The sequence below is a fragment of the Salvelinus fontinalis genome, chromosome 17 (genome assembly GCF_029448725.1).
Source record: "Salvelinus fontinalis isolate EN_2023a chromosome 17, ASM2944872v1, whole genome shotgun sequence".
NCBI classification, from domain to species: domain Eukaryota; kingdom Metazoa; phylum Chordata; class Actinopteri; order Salmoniformes; family Salmonidae; genus Salvelinus; species Salvelinus fontinalis.
The window spans coordinates 1818792-1834134 of NC_074681.1; the positions used below are offsets into that span (position 1 = coordinate 1818792).

Here is a 15343-nt window from a genome sequence, read left to right on the forward strand (position 1 = left end):
TGTAAGGAGATTGCAAAATACCCTGCAATGATGGAGGTTATATCCGTTTCAATCTAGCCTTTTGGGGGCCCTACGTGAAATTTGGTTGGGAGGCCCCCCACCTCGCGGCAAAATGTTTTAGTGCTGCATTTCTAACTCTGATAAATTGAGACCCAACTGAGTCTGCTTATGCCTGGATCCGGCCCTGCACACAATGTCTTCTAGAATCTCACCAAAAGAGGGCAACCAAGTCTTATTATCAATATCATCCAAGTACAGCTGTCTCAGGCAAAGTAAGGTAAGGTAGGCAGGCTATCCATAATGAAAATAATCCCATTTGGCAGATGCCATTTCTTATAGTATGACTTCTATAAATAATACGCCATCATTCATGATATTGATCATAAACATTTACATTTGGATATTGTATTTTTAAAATGTATGTTATGAATGATGGCATAGGGGCTACTTAGTATACTAGTTTATTAAGTCACGACACTTTGGTTAAAATGATGCTGATTTAAACCGAGCATAACCATCTAATAGCATATGCAGCCAGTATCTCTAGGTTTCTTCCTAGGTTTTGGCCTTTCTAGGGAGTTTTTCCTAGCCACCGTGCTTCTACACCTGCATTACTAGCTGTTTGGGGTTTTAGGCTGGGTTTCTGTACAGCACTTCGAGATATTAGCTGATGTACGAAGGGTAACACAGTGGCATTTTTTAATTGTGATTTTTTTTTTTTTATTCTAGTGTACTGTACACGCAGTGAAAACGCGAAAACACGTAACAGGGGCTTTCTCCTTGCCGTAACCAGCTCTTGCCTATCGCCTTACTGAGCAGTGGAGTTGACTGTAAAATGATTAGTGAACTTTTACCTTTGAGTAGTACACGCCCTTTAAGACAGATCCTTTCAAAACGCCAAGCAGGAATAGAATTCTCGCAGACAAGACATTTTTGTTTTGTAACAACGGATACTATTTGTAAAGAATTTAAGTCACAATGCAATGCATACAAAGGCAGCCCAAACGCACCAGATCCGAGGAATTACTTCATAATGAAAAAAGCAAGAAGGTTACGCGTTTAAATGTGAAACTGTTGGGTAAGTTTACTTATCTAACCCACGGGAACACCTGTGATATTGTAAGATGTTGCGTCGACCATTTGACAGCTGTTTCTACCTGCGACTGTAGCCAATATATACGGTGACACATTATCACTAGGTCACCTAATAGGCATAGCACTTCCAATGACTGAATGTGGGCAGTAGTACCTGGGATCAGCTGGCATGACTTTCAAACACCTTTTTAAGTCTTTCTATCATTTGCCACAAGCGTAAAAAGGCTCAGATTATTTAACATTCAAAAGCACTATCCCTACACTATCTAAATTCAATAGCACTCTTTCCATACTCCCTACAGTTATATAGTATTGAAGCGACCCTGGTGTAAATGTGCGGATATCGACTCTGCCACTGAAAACATGGTTTTGTGGCACGGTCGATTTACGCGGGGCTATGCTGGTTGAGGGATGGTTGGTTGATGATGGTTGAGGGCTCAGGCCGCACTCCCTGCCCGTTTTTTTTATGGATTCGTCCAGGCTGTTATGTCTATGTTTTGCATGTTACTGTTTAATAATACATTACAAAAAACAAGCTCAAGTGGCGGAAGTCGATACCCGCGATTACACACCGGGGTCGCTACAGTATTTATAAAGATTATATAGCTCACGTTTATGATGAGGCCACACAAAAATGCTTAATAACTAATGATTAGTAAATTGTTTATGAGGACCTAAAATACACATATTATGGTTGGATTAAATGATTAATAAATGACAAATGCTTTATTTCGTGGCGTTATTATAAAGTGCCCCAGATAGTTTATACTTCCATGTGGTTATTATGGAATACAAACTGTCAACTTCAGTGACAATTATATCTATTTAGTTAAACTTGGTGTGTCTGGGAGCATGATGTGGAGTAACCTAAACAAACCTAAAGCAACTAAAATCGTGAAGATTTGATCACTGGAAGCTCCCTATAATCATTTTGAATTAGGTTAGGGGACAGACTGGTCCAACTCGAGGTGTCATGAATAAAATGCCCCCCCCCCAACATTAAATATTATCATATGACCCTCCCCTTGTACTGTATAGAATTAACCCAAAATAATGTTTACGACCAAAAAGAACTATAGCAACCTTGTGTTTATTTAACTAGGCAAGTCAGTTAAGAACAAATTATTATTTTTTATTTTACAAATTATTAGGCTACCTGCCGCCCCTCCGCTCTAACCACTAGACTACCTGCCGCCCCTCCACTCTAACCACTAGGCTACCTGCCGCCCCTCCGCTCTAACCACTAGACTACCTGCCGCCCCTCCACTCTAACCACTAGACTACCTGCCGCCCCTCCTCTCTAACCACTAGACTACCTGCCGCCCCTCCACTCTAACCACTAGGCTACCTGCCGCACCTCCGCTCTAACCACTAGACTACCTGCCGCCCCTCCACTCTAACCACTAGGCTACCTGCCGCCCCTCCGCTCTAACCACTAGACTACCTGCCGCCCCTCCACTCTAACCACTAGACTACCTGCCGCCCCTCCTCTCTAACCACTAGACTACCTGCCGCCCCTCCACTCTAACCACTAGGCTACCTGCCGCACCTCCGCTCTAACCACTAGACTACCTGCCGCCCCTCCACGCTAACCACTAGGCTACCTGCCGCCCCTCCAGTCTAACCACTAGACTACCTGCCGCCCCTCCAGTCTAACCACTAGACTACCTGCCGCCCCAGCAATGTTTATAAACGTTTATATAACGACTTTGCCACTTCAGCATGCTTTTGTGGCACAGTCGATGCCACGCAGGGCTACGGGTCAGAAGGTTAAGGGTTCACCGACCACCACAGACGAGCTCACTCTCCCTGCCTATTTCATTACTCTACAATCAGAGCCGGCTGCAGACAATGATCAGCTAAGGGGAAATCAGATTTTAAAAATGTTGATGCCATATTTATAATTATATCAAATATGTGCAACGAATTCTCCACCAACAGGTTACTATGCCAATGCACCACACAACCAATAAACAAAGCATAGCGACATCAGGCGCTTCAATATCATGGTTTGTGTTTTCAACACTACAATAAACAGACGATGTCAATGTTGACAAACAGAAAATACCACCCTCCCTACCAATATCAAAGGCTTGTCTTGACAATCTCAGAATTTCATTAAACATTTTGGTGTTTTGTAACAGATGCTTCTTTCCATTCATCAATTGGTCGCTGCACAGTTTGGATTGATTGATTGATGGATTTGATTTGTCAGTAGAAAAAAAAAAACATATGTGACCGACCGCCTTCATTCCGTCTTATGTAGCAAAATTTGAAATGTTTTTTTTTTTTTTTACGTTGGATAAAAGCAGATACACAGAGCTACAGAATGGTTTATCATACACTGCATTTGAGGAACAATGGGAAAATAATTCTGCTTTGAAAGTTGATAAACTTGTAACTTAACTTTTGAGAAAATTGCCTTTTGCTTTTGGTACCTATTGGAGAGCTCTTCTTTGTCTACACCCATTCAGCTAGCTAGCTAACAGTACACATTCACTTGAAATGAAAAGACTTAATGTCAAAATTAGAAACGTGTAATATCTGAAAACGTAGCTAGCTAGACTATCTTACCCGTAGTCTGAAATCGGAGTAGATAGCCAGAGCGAATTTACCAGCTATGTCTGTCAACAGTTGTCGCAGTGACTTTCTATTGAAATGGATACCTGCATAGTGGCGTTTTTTGTTAAGACATGTAGCTAGCTAGCTAGTTAAACAATGAACCATAATCCCAACTCACGATAATACTACCCTGCATGAATCTGCAGGTAGCTAACCACCCAGGTTCAACGTTAGCTAGCTAACATTAGGCTATAACTAGCCAAACAAATAGCAGTGGTGGAAAAAGTACTCAATTTTCATACTTGAGTAAAAGTAAAGAAAAGGACTCAAGTAGAAGGGAAAGGCATCTAGCAAATACTACTTTAATAAAAGTCTTTTGGTTTTGAATGCATCAAAAAGTAGAACTATAAATCATTTAACATTTCTGTCACGCCTGCTCCCGCCTGCTCCCGCCTGCTCCCGCTCCCCCCCAGGCTGCCCATCATTACGCACACCTGTCACCATCTGTAATGAACACGATGGGAGACGGAGAGCTGGTTTCAAGCGCAGGGCGCAACAGGTGTATATTTGTAAATGACCACAGGAGGAGGCAGGTAGCTGGGTCCAGGGGCAGGCAGAAGGTCATACACAGGGGGTACAAAAGGGCAACAGTACAGGCAGGGAAAAGGCTAGTAACGTCATCCGGGAGATCAGGCAATAGGTTGATAACAGGCTTAAGTACAGGCAGAGAATAGGGAAAATGAGTCGTTAGTGAGGCAGGTAAAACTATCACACACAGGAGGATTAAATTACGGGAAAATCCGAGCTCTGAATAGAAGTGTGTCACAAAGCAAACAATACCTCACAATGATGGGGTGCAAAGAACTGAACTAAATAGTGTGTGAAAGTGACATACAGGTGTGTGAACAGGTTATTAGACTTCAGGTGATAGAGATCTGGAGAGTGAGCTGCGTTCAGGGGATCTACCTTGTTTGAGAGTGTGAGTTGGAAGTAGACGTTACACCATCATTACGCGGATCAGCGCAATATTGGACTCACCTGGACCCCTTCACTTTGTTGATTTCCCCTTCAATATCTGTCTGTTCCTCAGTTTGTTCCCCGTGTCAGCATTGATGGCGTTATGTTTTCCCCTGTCCAGAAGCTGTCCTTGTTTGTTTCTTGTCCATTAAATGATCACTTCGTGTACTTGTTTCTCGTCTCCCAGCGTCGGTCCTCACAATTTCTTATTGTGATAAATAAAGGGGGCATATAAGCATTTATAAGCATACAATGAAAGCTCTTACAATATTCAATGACTACATTTCTCTAAAACAGGTTATAGACCAAATTATTAAGGTGAGGCACATGGGCTACTAACATCTTACTACACAACATACACTCAGTATTACTTTCTTAGCTACAGTATACATATCTCCCTGCTATATTACATAATTTATGCAGCAGCATACAATACCTTTTTGGACTCACCTTGTTGTGCTGTGCTCACTTGAACAGGAAGGTGGGGTGGTGGTGCCTCGTGGGTAAATTTTGTCATCAAAGTCTGGCATTCTCTGGATTTATGGTGCTTTACAACATTGGAACACAGGATTTTTTCTTTCAAAAACAAAGAACTTTCTAAGTGACCCCAAACTTTTGTACCGTAGTGTATATATTTTATATATATTTTGTATATATTTTATTGATTAAGACTTTTTTTATTAAGTCTTCTTCTTACAGTATCACTTTATTGTCTTCATAATCTGTATTTTATATCTTTCCATCCTGAGGGAGACGTGAACCTCCAATAATAACCTGCCTTTATTGTCTTCATAGTCTGTATTTTATATCTTTCCATCCTGAGGGTGACGTGAACCTCCAATAATAACCTGCCTTTAATGCCTCTACAGTAGCTACTATCCTCCTGACACCGTCTCTCCCGTCCTCAGGTATGGAGGGGGACACAGACCTCCAGTTCCTGCTGGTGGGTGGAGACCTTCTGAAGGTGAGATCTTCCTCCTGGAAGAAGACCCGCTTCTACAAGCTACAGGAGGACTGCCAGACCATGTGGCACGAGTCCAAGAAGACCTTCAAGTCCAACCAGACCTGTGAGTGCTTGTCCGTGAAAACCAGCATGGTGGCAATCCGTCCACAATGTGTGTATGACTGTCCATCTCCCCGACCGTCTGTCTCTCTAGTGTTGGAGGTTTGGTGGATAGGAGTTTGTTGACTCTCTGTTCTGTTTTCACTGTTCTTCAATGATGTCCATTGGGAGATGGGGTGGATTTAGGAGGTTAATAAACGGGGGTTTAATCTCAGGGGGAACACTTAGATCGACACTCAGCTTTAACATTGCAGATAGGTTGTAGCTTCCATCAATGTAATTGTCTGAATCACTTCCAATCCCCCATATCTATTTTTTGCAAATATATATAGTATATACATATACACACATATACAGTACCAGTCAAAAGTTTGGACACACCTACTCATTCAAGGGTTTTTCTTTAATTTTTACTATTTTCTACATTGTAGAATAATAGTGAAGACATCAAAACTATGAAATAAAACATATGGAATCATGTAGCAAACAAAAAAGTGTGTTAACAAATCAAAATATATTTTAGATTTTAGATTCTTCAAAGTAGCAACCCATTGCCTTGATGAAAGCTTTGCACACTCTTGGCATTCTCTCAACCAGCTTTACCTGGACTGCTTTTCCAACAGTCTTGAAGGAGTTCCCACATATGCTGAGCACTTGTTGGCTGCTTTTCCTTCACTCTGCGGTCCAACTAATTCCAAACCATCTCAATTGGGTTGAGGTCAGGTGATTGTGGAGGCCAGGTCATCTGATGCAGCACTCCATCACTCTCCTTCTTGGTCAAATAGCCCTTACACAGCCTGGAGGTGTGTTGGGTCATTGTCCTGTTGAAAAACAAATTATAGTCCCATTAAGCCCAAACCAGATGGGATGGTGTATTGCTGCAGAATGCTGTGGTTGTCATGCTGGTTAAGTGTGCCTTGAATTCTAAATAAATCACTGACAGTGTCACCAGCCAAGCACCCCCACAGCATCACACTCCTCCTCCATGCTTCATGATGGGAACCACACAACGGTGGTTTTGGACTCAACAGACCAAAGGACAGATTTCCACCAGTCTAATGTCCATTGCCTGAGTTTCTTGGCCCAGGCAAGTCTCTTCTTCTTATTGGTGTCCTTTAGTAGTGGTTTCTTTGCAGCAATTCGTCCATAAAAGGCCTGATTCACACAGTCTCCTCTGAACAGTTGATGTTGAGATGTGTCTATTACTTGAAGTCTGTAAAGCATTTATTTGAGCTACAATCTGAGGTGCAGTTAACTCTAATGAACTTATCCTCAGAAAGATAACTCTAGGTCATCCTTTCCTGTGGCAGTCCTCATGAGAGCCAGTTTCCTCATAGAGCTTGATGGTTTTTGTGACTGCACTTGAAGAAACTTTCATGACCTTCATGTCTTAAAGTAATGATGGAATGTCATTTCTCTTTGCTTAATTGAGCTCTTCTTGACATAATATGGACTTGATCTTTTACCAAATAGGGCTATCTTCTGTATACCACCTCTTCCTTGTCACAAGACAACTGATTGGCTCAAACGCATTACATTAAGAAGGAAAGAAATTCCACAAATGAACTTTTAACAAGGCACAACTGTTAATTGAAATGAATTCCAGGTGACTACCTCATGAAGCTGGTTGAGAGAATGCCAAGAGTGTGCAAAGCTGTCATCAAGGCAAAGGGTGGCTACCTTGAAGAATCTGAAATATAAAATATATAGCTTTTTTGGTTACTACATAATTCCATATGTGTTATTTCATAGTTTAAATGTCTTTATACTATTATTCTACAATGTAGAAAATAGTAAATACATACATACATACATACATACATACATACATACATACATACATACATACATACATACATACATACATACATATAAATACATACATACATACATACATACATACTCATACATATGTATTTAAAAATATATATTTTCCTTTATTACTTTCTAACCCTACCAGCCCTCTCCTGTTTAACCCCTGCTTGTGAACATGGGAGTTGTACTACGGCTAGAGGCAGAGATGGTCAATTAGTCGGTGCACCAGTGATGCAGTGCATGGCCTTGTCATTGTCTGTCTCATAGCCACACCTGTGGCAGCCAGGTAGGTCCTTATCTCGTTGAGCCCTGAGGCTGAGGTAGTTCTCAGGTAGTTCTCAGGAAGGCTAACACCTGTAAATGGCCTCATCTACGACTGAGTTACTGTAGCAGAAGAGCTGGGGGATTGACCAAGCCCATTCCACACACAGGCCCTGCAATTACCTTAAGGTGAAACCTATCTCCCGAGTGGCACAGTGGTCTAAGGCACTGCATCTCAGTGCTAGAGGCGTCACTACAGACACTGGTTCAATTCCAGGCTGTATCACAACCGGCCGGGATTGGGAGTCCCATAGGGCGGCGCACAATTGGCCCAGCGTCGCCCGGTAAAATAAATCTAGTCCTCTCAGATCTACAGGACTGGTTAGGGTAGGGAATGTTTTAGAATCCTGTATCCTCTACCTCCAAAATCACCTCCAAAAGCACCACTATCCTCTACCTTTACACTCAGTAGGTCTCTCAGATAAAAATCTTTAAAAAACGATTATATTTTTCTGTTATGGTAATCACTGCAATATGTACAGGTATCTAATCTGGCATTAATTTAGATAAATGAAAAATGTGGATAGTTTTTTATTTATTTTATTTAGGCCGCTAGAATTAAATACGTACACTATATGTACTTGACATGATTTGATATTTCATTCAGCTTCATGATGTCACCTTTTTATGGATTAAATCTTTAGGTTCACAGACCATAAAAGTCTGTCAACACAGAGAGTTTGATAATAACTATGGTGATAAGAGTTTATTGCTTTCTTAGTCTCTCTTAGCACGGACAGGTCTCTAAGTCAGAGAGAAATTAGTGTTTTCATTGGATAAGCTGTTTTTTTTGTTTTTTTTACAAAAAAGGAGATAAAGAAAGAATTTGAAGGTTTTTTGGGGGGGTTTCAAGGGTCTAAATCATTTTTTGTTGTTGTATTTTATCTTTTATATACTTTTGAAATTATGTGTTTTTTTTTGTTTTTTTGTCAATTCTGTAATCTTGAGTGGAAATTTCCAGAGCTGGTTTATGAGTATTTGTATAGTCTATTATATTTTATGACACAAAGCAAAGTTCACTTGAATGCAGGACATACACAGAAGACTACGGAAAACAAAAGCCTCACTCAATTTAGTATCCAAAGTACACAAAAAAACTTCCCCCAAGTAGTAGTCTATCAACACAGGACTAGTATAATGTAATTCCTGGTTCTAGGGAATGCCAAACCTTAACTGTCTTTTGCACGTTTCCTATGTGGCTTCCTGTTTATTCAAATGATCTTTCATCTCTCTTTTTCTCTGTGAGTGCTTTAATAATAATAATACATGGGACTTATGGAGTGCTTTTTAATAGACCCAAAGTTTAAAAAAAATATGAATAAAATAAAAACAGTAGTCAAAACAAAACAACATCAGACTATCAAAACATGAAACAAGAGAGGGGTGGGTCAAGGAAGGGAAAGAGTGAGATGTACCAGTGTTTGTAGAGGAGAGGGTTGGGTTTAGGATACAAACCCAGTTTAGGGTAAGAGGCGGGATTGAGGTTAGGATACAAACCCAGTTTAGGGTAAGAGGCGGGATTGGGGTTAGGATACACACCCAGTTTAGGGTAAGAGGCGGGATTGAGGTTAGGATACAAACCCAGTTTAGGGTAAGAGGCGGGATTGAGGTTAGGATACAAACCCAGTTTAGGGTACGAGGCGGGATTGGGGTTAGGATACAAACCCGGTTTAGGGTAAGAGGCGGGATTGGGATTAGGATACAAACCCGGTTTAGGGTAAGAGGCGGGATTGGGGTTAGAATACAAACCCGGTTTAGGGTAAGAGGCAGGTTAAGGGTTTAGGTTAGGTGGTGCTCAGTGTGGTGGAGAGAGGATAATCTTTATAGTGTATTGCATTGCTTGTGTGTGTGTGTGTGTGTGGGGGGGGGGGGGGGGGGGGGGGGGCTTGTCAAAGAGGTAGGGCTTTAGGGGAGACAGAAAGATGAGGGAGGGGGTTCCAGAGCCTAGGATCAACCCTGGAGAAGGCCCTTTCGCTGAAACTCTGGAGCAACCCTGGAGAAGGCCCTGTCGCTGAAACTCTGGAGCAACCCTGGAGAAGGCCCTGTCGCTGAAACTCTGGAGCAACTCTGGAGAAGGCCCTGCCGCTGAAACTCTGGAGCAACCCCGGAGAAGGCCCTGTCGCTGAAACTCTGGAGCAACCCCGGAGAAGGCCCTGTCGCTGAAACTCTGGAGCAACCCCGGAGAAGGCCCTGCCGCTGAAACTCTGGAGCAACCCCGGAGAAGGCCCTGTCACTGAAACTCTGGAGCAACCCTGGAGAAGGCCCTGTCCCTGAAACTCTGGAGCAACCCCGGAGAAGGCCCTGCCGCTGAAACTCTGGATCAACCCTGGAGAAGGCCCTGCCACTGAAACTCTGGAGCAACCCCGGAGAAGGCCCTGTCGCTGAAACTCTGGAGCAACCCCGGAGAAGGCCCTGCCGCTGAAACTCTGGAGCAACTCTGGAGAAGGCCCTGCCGCTGAAACTCTGGAGCAACCCCGGAGAAGGCCCTGCCGCTGAAACTCTGGAGCAACCCTGGAGAAGGCCCTGCCCCTGAAACTCTGGAGCTTGAACCTGAGGATGACAAGGTGGCCTGCTGTGGTGGAATGGAGTGTGCGTGTGGGTTGATAGTGGAGTAGAGAGGTAATGGGGGGGGGGGGGGGGCAAGGTGGTGAAGGGCTTTGTAGATCAGAAAGAGGATCTTGTAATCACTGCTGGGGGAGGACTGGGCAATTTCACGGTAAAGTCTATACCTGTTGTATTCGGCGCATGTGACAAATACAATTTGATTTGATTTGACAGGGGTGATGTGCTGCCAGGACTTAATGTGGGTGAGGAGTCGGGCTGTAAAGTTCTGAACCATTGGCAGCTTATGGAGGGAGCTTGAGTTGATGCCGGAGAGTAGTGAGTTGCAGTAGGCAAGATTGGATTGGGTTGGGCAACACTGGTTCTTTGGTTTTCAACACTGGTTCTTTGGTTTTCAACACTGGTTCTTTGGTTTTCAACACTGGTTCTTTGGTTTTCAACACTGGTTCTTTGGTATTCAAAGTTGCTTTACAATATAGTCTGAGCGATCCTATTGTAGACAATAACCTCTCCTCTCCTCTCCACTCCACTCCACTCCACTCCACTCCACTCCACTCCACTCCACTCCACTCCACTCCACTCCACTCCTCTCCTCCTCCTCTCCTCTCCTCCTCCTCTCCTCTCCTCTCCTCTCCTCTCCTCTCCTCTCCTCTCCTCTCCTCTCCTCTCCTCTCCACTCGTCTCCTCTCCTCTCCTCTCCTCTCCACTCCTCTCTTCTACAGTTTCCATTAAGGACATCTCAGCGGTGCGTGCTGGCCGTCAATCGGAGGGTCTGAGGAAGAACACGGAGGCGCCGGTGGAGGGGAGATGTTTCTCCATAATCTTCAAGGTTCTTTTATATATTTTTAAACAACTCAATTTGCAGTGTATTCAATGGAATTTCAGTCAGGCTTTATTTTGCTTTACAGTATTACAGAGATGACAGTGGGTGGAGGTCAGGCAGAGATGACAGTAGGTGGAGGTCAGGCAGAGATGACAGTGGGAGGAGGTCAGGCAGAGATGACAGTGGGAGGAGGTCAGGCAGAGATGACAGTGGGAGGAGGTCAGGCAGAGATGACAGTGGGAGGAGGTCAAGCAGAGATGACTGTGGGAGGAGGTCAAGCAGAGATGACAGTGGGAGGAGGTCAGGCAGAGATGGCAGTGGGTGGAGGTCAGGCAGAGATGACAGTGGGATGAGGTCAGGCAGAGATGGCAGTGGGTGGAGGTCAAGCAGAGATGACAGTGGGAGATCAAGCAGAGATGACAGTGGGAAGAGGTCAGGCAGAGATGACAGTGGGAGGAGATCAAGCAGAGATGGCAGTGGGTGGAGGTCAGGCAGAGATGACAGTGGGTGGAGGTCAAGCAGAGATGACAGTAGGTGGAGGTCAGGCATAGATGACAGTGGGAGGAGGTCAGGCAGAGATGACAGTAGGGGAGGTCAGGCAGAGATGACAGTGGGATGAGGTCAGGCAGAGATGACAGTGGGATGAGGTCAGGCAGAGATGGCAGTGGGTGGAGGTCAAGCAGAGATGACAGTGGGAGGAGGTCAAGCAGAGATGACAGTGGGAGGAGGTCAGGCAGAGATGACAGTGGGATGAGGTCAGGCAGAGATGACAGTGGGAGAAGGTCAGGCAGAGATGACAGTGGGAGGAGGTCAGGCAGAGATGACAGTGGGAGGAGGTCAAGCAGAGATGGCAGTGGGAGGAGGTCAGGCAGAGATGGCAGTGGGTGGAGGTCAAGCAGAGATGACAGTGGGAGGTCAAGCAGAGATGACAGTGGGAGGAGGTCAAGCAGAGATGACAGTAGGTGGAGGTCAGGCAGAGATGACAGTAGGTGGAGGTCAAGCAGAGATGACAGTGGGTGGAGGTCAGGCAGAGATGACAGTGGGTGGAGGTCAAGCAGAGATGACAGTGGGAGGAGGTCAGGCAGAGATGGCAGTGGGAGGAGGTCAGGCAGAGATGACAGTGGGAGGAGGTCAAGCAGAGATGACAGTGGGAGAAGGTCAGGCAGAGATGACAGTGGGATGAGGTCAAGCAGAGATGACAGTGGGAGGAGCTCAGGCAGAGATGACAGTGGGAGGAGGTCAGGCAGAGATGACAGTGGGAGAAGGTCAGGCAGAGATGACAGTGGGATGAGGTCAGGCAGAGATGACAGTGGGAGAAGGTCAGGCAGAGATGACAGTGGGATGAGGTCAGGCAGAGATGACTGTGGGAGGAGGTCAGGCAGAGATGGCAGTGGGAGGAGGTCAGGCAGAGATGACTGTGGGAGGAGGTCAGGCAGAGATGACTGTGTGAGGAGGTCAGGCAGAGATGACAGTGGGAGGAGGTCAGGCAGAGATGACTGTGGGAGGAGGTCAGGCAGAGATGGCAGTGGGTGGAGGTCAGGCAGAGATGACAGTGGGAGGAGGTCAGGCAGAGATGGCAGTGGGTGGAGGTCAAGCAGAGATGACAGTGGGAGGTCAAGCAGAGATGACAGTGGGAGGAGGTCAAGCAGAGATGACAGTAGGTGGAGGTCAGGCAGAGATGACAGTAGGTGGACTGCAAGCAGAGATGACAGTGGGAGGAGCTCAGGCAGAGATGGCAGTGGGTGGAGGTCAAGCAGAGATGACAGTGGGAGGTCAAGCAGAGATGACAGTGGGAGGAGGTCAGGCAGAGATGACAGTGGGAGGAGGTCAGGCAGAGATGACAGTAGGTGGAGGTCAGGCAGAGATGACAGTGGGAGGAGGTCAGGCAGAGATGACAGTGGGTGGAGGTCAGGCAGAGATGACAGTGGGTGGAGGTCAGGCAGAGATGACAGTGGGAGGAGGTCAGGCAGAGATGACAGTGGGAGGAGGTCAAGCAGAGATGACAGTGGGAGGAGCTCAGGCAGAGATGGCAGTGGGTGGAGGTCAAGCAGAGATGACAGTGGGAGGTCAAGCAGAGATGACAGTGGGAGGAGGTCAGGCAGAGATGACAGTGGGAGGAGGTCAGGCAGAGATGACAGTAGGTGGAGGTCAGGCAGAGATGACAGTGGGAGGAGGTCAGGCAGAGATGACAGTGGGTGGAGGTCAGGCAGAGATGACAGTGGGTGGAGGTCAGGCAGAGATGACAGTGGGAGGAGGTCAGGCAGAGATGACAGTGGGAGGAGGTCAAGCAGAGATGACAGTGGGTGGAGGTCAGGCAGAGATGACAGTGGGAAGAGGTCAGTTAGAGATGACAGTGGGAGGAGATCAAGCAGAGATGGCAGTGGGTGGAGGTCAGGCAGAGATGACAGTGGGAGGAGGTCAGGCAGAGATGACAGTGGGAGGAGGTCAAGCAGAGATGACAGTGGGAGAAGGTCAAGCAGAGATGACAGTGTGAGGAGATCAGGCAGAGATGGCAGTGGGGGGATGTCAGGCAGAGATGACAGTAGGTGGAGGTCAGGCAGAGATGACAGTAGGTGGAGGTCAGGCAGAGATGACAGTAGGTGGACTGCAAGCAGAGATGACAGTGGGAGGAGGTCAGCAAGAGATGACAGTAGGTGGAGGTCAGGCAGAGATGACAGTGGGAGGAGGTCAGGCAGAGATGACAGTGGGAGGAGGTCAAGCAGAGATGACAGTGGGAGGAGGTCAGGCAGAGATGACAGTGGGAGGAGGTCAGGCAGAGATGGCAGTGGGAGGAGGTCAAGCAGAGATGACAGTGGGAGGTCAAGCAGAGATGACAGTGGGAGGAGGTCAGGCAGAGATGACAGTGGGAGGAGGTCAGGCAGAGATGACAGTAGGTGGAGGTCAGGCAGAGATGACAGTGGGAGGAGGTCAGGCAGAGATGACAGTGGGTGGAGGTCAGGCAGAGATGACAGTGGGTGGAGGTCAAGCAGAGATGACAGTGGGATGAGGTCAGGCAGAGATGACAGTAGGTGGAGGTCAGGCAGAGATGACAGTGGGAGGAGGTCAGGCAGAGATGACAGTGGGTGGAGGTCAAGCAGAGATGACAGTGGGAGGAGGTCAAGCAGAGATGACAGTGGGAGGAGGTCAAGCAGAGATGACAGTGGGAGGAGGTCAGGCAGAGATGACAGTGGGAGGAGGTCAAGCAGAGATGGCAGTGGGAGGAGGTCAGGCAGAGATGACAGTGGGAAGAGGTCAGGCAGAGATGACAGTGGGAGGAGGTCAGGCAGAGATGACAGTGGGAGGAGGTCAGGCAGAGATGACAGTAGGTGGAGGTCAGGCAGAGATGACAGTGGGTGGAGGGCAGGCAGAGATGACAGTGGGAGGAGGTCAGGCAGAGATGACAGTGGGAGGAGGTCAGGCAGAGATGACAGTGGGTGGAGGTCAGGCAGAGATGGCAGTGTGAGGAGGTCAGGCAGAGATGACAGTAGGTGGAGGTCAGGCAGAGATGGCAGTGGGAGGAGGTCAGGCAGAGATGACAGTGGGTGGAGGGCAGGCAGAGATGACAGTGGGAGGAGGTCAGGCAGAGATGACAGTAGGTGGAGGTCAGGCAGAGATGACAGTAGGTGGAGGTCAGGCAGAGATGGCAGTGGGAGGAGGTCAAGCAGAGATGACAGTGGGTGGAGGTCAAGCAGAGATGACAGTGGGAGAAGGTCAAGCAGAGATGACAGTGTGAGGAGATCAGGCAGAGATGACAGTGGGGGGATGTCAGGCAGAGATGACAGTAGGTGGAGGTCAGGCATAGATGACAGTGGGAGGAGGTCAGGCAGAGATGACAGTGGGAGGAGATCAAGCAGAGATGACAGTGGGAGGAGATCAGTTAGAGATGACAGTGGGAGGAGGTCAGGCAGACATGACAGTGGGAGGAGGTCAGGCAGACATGACAGTGGGAGGAGATCAGTTAGAGATGACAGTGGGAGGAGGTCAGGCAGAGATGACAGTGGGTGGAGGGCAGGCAGAGATGACAGTGGGAGGAGGTCAAGCAGAGATGACAGTGGGAGGAGGTCAGGCAGAGATGACAGTGGGAT

At 46.7% G+C, this 15343-nt stretch overlaps 1 protein-coding gene across 2 annotated transcripts in view; it reads left to right on the forward strand.

Annotated features, from left to right (window-relative positions):
• Window positions 1–875: 875 nt before the first annotated feature.
• The window catches only part of LOC129813550 (1-phosphatidylinositol 4,5-bisphosphate phosphodiesterase delta-1-like), a 50350-nt gene continuing 35882 nt past the window's right edge, over window positions 876–15343 (forward strand). For both annotated transcript variants that reach the window (XM_055865850.1, XM_055865849.1), the window contains exons 1-3: window positions 876–1078; window positions 5583–5741; window positions 11158–11264. In XM_055865850.1, coding sequence (XP_055721825.1) covers window positions 979–1078; window positions 5583–5741; window positions 11158–11264 — 366 coding nt within the window. In that variant the 5' untranslated portion in view covers window positions 876–978. The remainder of the gene's footprint in view (window positions 1079–5582; window positions 5742–11157; window positions 11265–15343) is intronic.